Raw genomic sequence first — 3,368 nt, 5'->3', positions numbered from 1 at the left:
GGCCTGCCTGCACGCCCAGGCAGCGGCAGCGCCATCCAACCAGCCTGCCCAGTCGAGGGCGGCGGCAGCGCCAGCAAGCCAGCCTGCCGAGGCAACCTGCCTGCCAGGGCGGCGGCGGCGGCCAACCTTCCTCTGCCCGTCAAGGCAGCAGGAGATTCCTAATGGAAGCCAGGGACTGGTTGATGTCTTTCCTAATGGAAGGCATTGGTTCTTTTTTTAAATTAGCCTCACTATTTTCACAATCTTAATCTCAAATTTGATCAAATTATTTATGGATAATTTAACATTCTGTGACTTCGAGATGCAGAATGTTATAGGTACGAGATTTCTGTATTTTATTCATGCTAGTATGTTAAATGAACTATATTCTAGTATATTGTTTTACAAAAGGTTACATAATTAACATGATCCATTTGATCACACCACCATTGCATAATTTAATATTATGATCTGTCTATAAAACTGTGCACTGAGAGAGGTTGTGCACTGAGAGAGGTTGTGCACTGAGAGAGGTGGTTTCATTTAAGTGTCATGCTGACAGTCTTGAAAACATTCTTATGAAACCTCTCACTAAGACTGGCCTTATGAATAAAATATTAGAAGTGTATGTAACTTTGCATCCTGGAGAACAAAACATATCGACACATCATTCAACAAACAAGCTATTGAGATCTCATCCTAATTATTCTTATGGAAAATCTGCCAAGTGTCAACAGACCAAGAATATACATCCTTATGTATAGACATTTAAGAGAGCTGAAAACTATCAGATTCGGTCCTTCGTTTCATCATTATTCATCTGTGCATCAGAACGCCGAGGTGAAAACCTTATATCTGCAGAAGAAATCATAAATCCGTCAGAAACGCAAGAAGTGCTGCTATTGCTACAAGCCAGCACAACTGACCGACAACACATGTAGGTAGTATCTCAGATCAGATGGCCGTATAAAAGTTAACTCATACCCCAAACTTCTTCTTTGTGAGAGCAAGCAGAACTTCAGGATCCTGCTTCGTCTGTGTATATGCGTCAATCTTGTTCAGTTCCTGCAGTACATTGTTCTGGAGTCAGGACACCCTGTTAAAATAAGTTAATGGAAATGTTATTCCAATTACCTCAATAAATTTCTGTATGTGAACTCTCCCTTTTGTGATTTCGTAATTCTTTATGCCAGCAAAAAATATCTGAAATCCGTTGATGAATGGTACATATGCAATGTCCACCTGTCCCAAAAGCTCAAACACCATTAGTACTTTGATTTTCTTTTTCAAACAGCTAGAAGAAGTGGCCAAAAATAGTTCTGCATTTTTACCAGACTGAATTGACCTAGGAAGAAAGGACCATCATCAAATTTTGATAGGGAGCTGTCTATTTTGTCCAGAGCAGCAACTGATCATCAGAAAATGCTTAACAAATGAGGATATAGTATGTGCACAATCAATAAGTACAACAGAAATTGAATAAGAATAGTTAAATATTTTTAGTTCTTGCCAGCTTCAGCAATCACGGGCCCCTTGGATCTCAGTCCTTCGAGCATCGCCCTGTTGAAAGCATCTGAATATCCCAGCAGTTCTTCTGCAAACCTTTGCTTTTGAGGATCCTGAGATAACCAGTTGGATTACCAACCTAAGAAGAACAAGATACTCAACTCCATCATGCGGTGAAGTACAGTTACGATGAACTCACATTTGTGATCAGTTTAGGGCCGTCGAAGTTGATATCTATGTACCTGATCAGATCCAAGCTCTCTCCTATGATCTTCTTGTTGTGCTCCAAGGCTGGCACCTGTCAGGGAGAAGGACAAACTCAACAAGTGGTAATTGTTTCATAAATTTCTTTTACCGTGGTAAAACTACATGTATCTGGAGTCTAGCCGCACCTCGTTCTTGGGGTAAACCTTCTTGTACCATGCTGGCTTATCTGCCATGTCCATGGGGACTAGCTTGATCTCCTCCTGCAAACCCTGGTGCCCCAAAGCAATCACATTCCAATTCAAAAGCATGTACTGATTTTTTTTCCCGATAAGTAAAGCATGTACTCATGGATCAAAACTAGCTCAAGAAGACCGCACACGATCAGCAGTACCTTGTAATTCCTTGTGATCCATGCACGTTGCGCATAAGGGCAAACGTACGACATGTACAATCTGTAGTTCCAGATCTAAGAAGATGTCAGCTAGGTAAAGTGCAGCCAGACACACAGCACAATACCATGAGTACTGAACATGCATAATTGCAAATGCAGTCTGTGGCCTATCAAACTTCAGAGAGCAAAGCAATAATCGACCTGGTTGTGCCATCGTACAGAAGTGGTTGCTCACAAGCAGATGGCAAGGTAGGAGGAAGTGTTTCCATTTCAAAGCTGCATTCACAGAAAAAAAATAATGATGACATGGCACTGTGTCTCATGTCCAACTACGTCATATGATCATCCAGAGGAGTAAAAACAAACTGTCAAAAACTTGCTACAGGCTGTGATGCTTCAACTAACTCTGCTACAGAACTGTTAAGAACTTGCTACAGCCGGTGATGCTTCAACCGCCACCTGCTGTGATACAATACAAAGCCACAAAGGTGAAAAAGGATGCATTTTGCAAGTGAAAACTCCGGTGCTGTTATACTGCACGCACGTACTAAGCTTCTAACCAAGAGCACCAATGTCATCAGTCAACGATTCAGCTCGAGCGTCAGCAGTGACGAGTAGCGGCGAGATGAGTGAGTGGTAATGGCTGAAGCCATGTCATTGATTTGGCGTGTCACAATATGAGCAGCACATTAGTCGGAGCTCGGAGGCGATTATTATTCAACACTGAAAAGTAAACACCTTGCAGCTCTTCACCGTCCTGCGAGATCTTTTTTTTTTTTTGAGAAAGTCCTGCGAGATTGTTAATTGCTAACGAAATCATGTGCCGGCCTTGCAGGCTTGAACACTTGAACAAAGATCTGCATGGATGACGGCTCACTTTATTGGTCATATTTACAGGGGCTCTCGGAGTAACACTACTACCTCTATCCCAAAAATAGTATCATTCTAGTTTTCTGAAGTTAAATTATCTTAACTTTAACCAAATTTATAGAGAAGAGTATTAATATTTGTGACACCATATATATAGGTAATATCATGAAAATATATTTTATATTAAATCTAGGGAAAAGTACACTCTGCTCCCCTCAAGTATCGTCAAGTCCGAAGAACCCCTTAAACTATTTCTTGTTATAATTTATCCCCTAAACTATAGCATTTAGTACAACTTACCCCTTAACAAGATTTATCTTTTTTTATTTATTCAGTATCACAAGTGACGCCTAGGGATGAAAACGGACGAGAACGAGCGAGAAAACCCCTCAACCATTTCCATTTCCATTTTTTA

At 41.0% G+C, this 3,368-nt stretch overlaps 1 protein-coding gene across 2 annotated transcripts; it reads right to left on the bottom strand.

Annotated features, from left to right (window-relative positions):
- Positions 1-555: 555 nt before the first annotated feature.
- Positions 556-2,629, bottom strand: LOC120692707 (protein IN2-1 homolog B-like). Of its 2 annotated transcripts, XM_039976082.1 has the most exons (10): positions 2,502-2,625; positions 2,285-2,359; positions 2,084-2,144; positions 1,878-1,961; positions 1,685-1,783; positions 1,490-1,598; positions 1,311-1,387; positions 1,114-1,221; positions 964-1,044; positions 556-834 (listed from the first exon to the last, which is right to left on the bottom strand). In XM_039976082.1, exons 2-10 carry the CDS (start codon positions 2,350-2,352, stop codon positions 829-831), a joined length of 693 nt encoding a protein of 230 aa, XP_039832016.1. In that variant the 5' UTR covers positions 2,353-2,359; positions 2,502-2,625; the 3' UTR covers positions 556-828. The 2 variants fall into 2 exon arrangements, with proteins under 2 accessions (XP_039832016.1, XP_039832015.1); XM_039976081.1 differs by having other exon boundaries at positions 2,285-2,629.
- Between the last annotated feature and the right edge of the window lie 739 nt (positions 2,630-3,368).

Source organism: Panicum virgatum, chromosome 9N, assembly GCF_016808335.1.
Source record: "Panicum virgatum strain AP13 chromosome 9N, P.virgatum_v5, whole genome shotgun sequence".
NCBI lineage: Eukaryota > Viridiplantae > Streptophyta > Magnoliopsida > Poales > Poaceae > Panicum > Panicum virgatum.
The sequence above is the reverse complement of the archived record's forward strand: the minus strand, read 5'-3'. Positions and strand labels throughout refer to the sequence as shown.

Coding starts and splice junctions, on each gene's coding strand:
- LOC120692707 (XM_039976081.1), bottom strand. CDS start 2,406: ATGAGACACAGTGCCATGTCATCATTATTTTTTTTCTGTGAATGCAGC. Junction 1,962..2,083: donor GGATCACAAGGAATTACAAG/GTACTGCTGATC, acceptor TTGGGGCACCAG/GGTTTGCAGGAGGAGATCAA. Junction 1,045..1,113: donor ACATACAGAAATTTATTGAG/GTAATTGGAATA, acceptor AATGTACTGCAG/GAACTGAACAAGATTGACGC.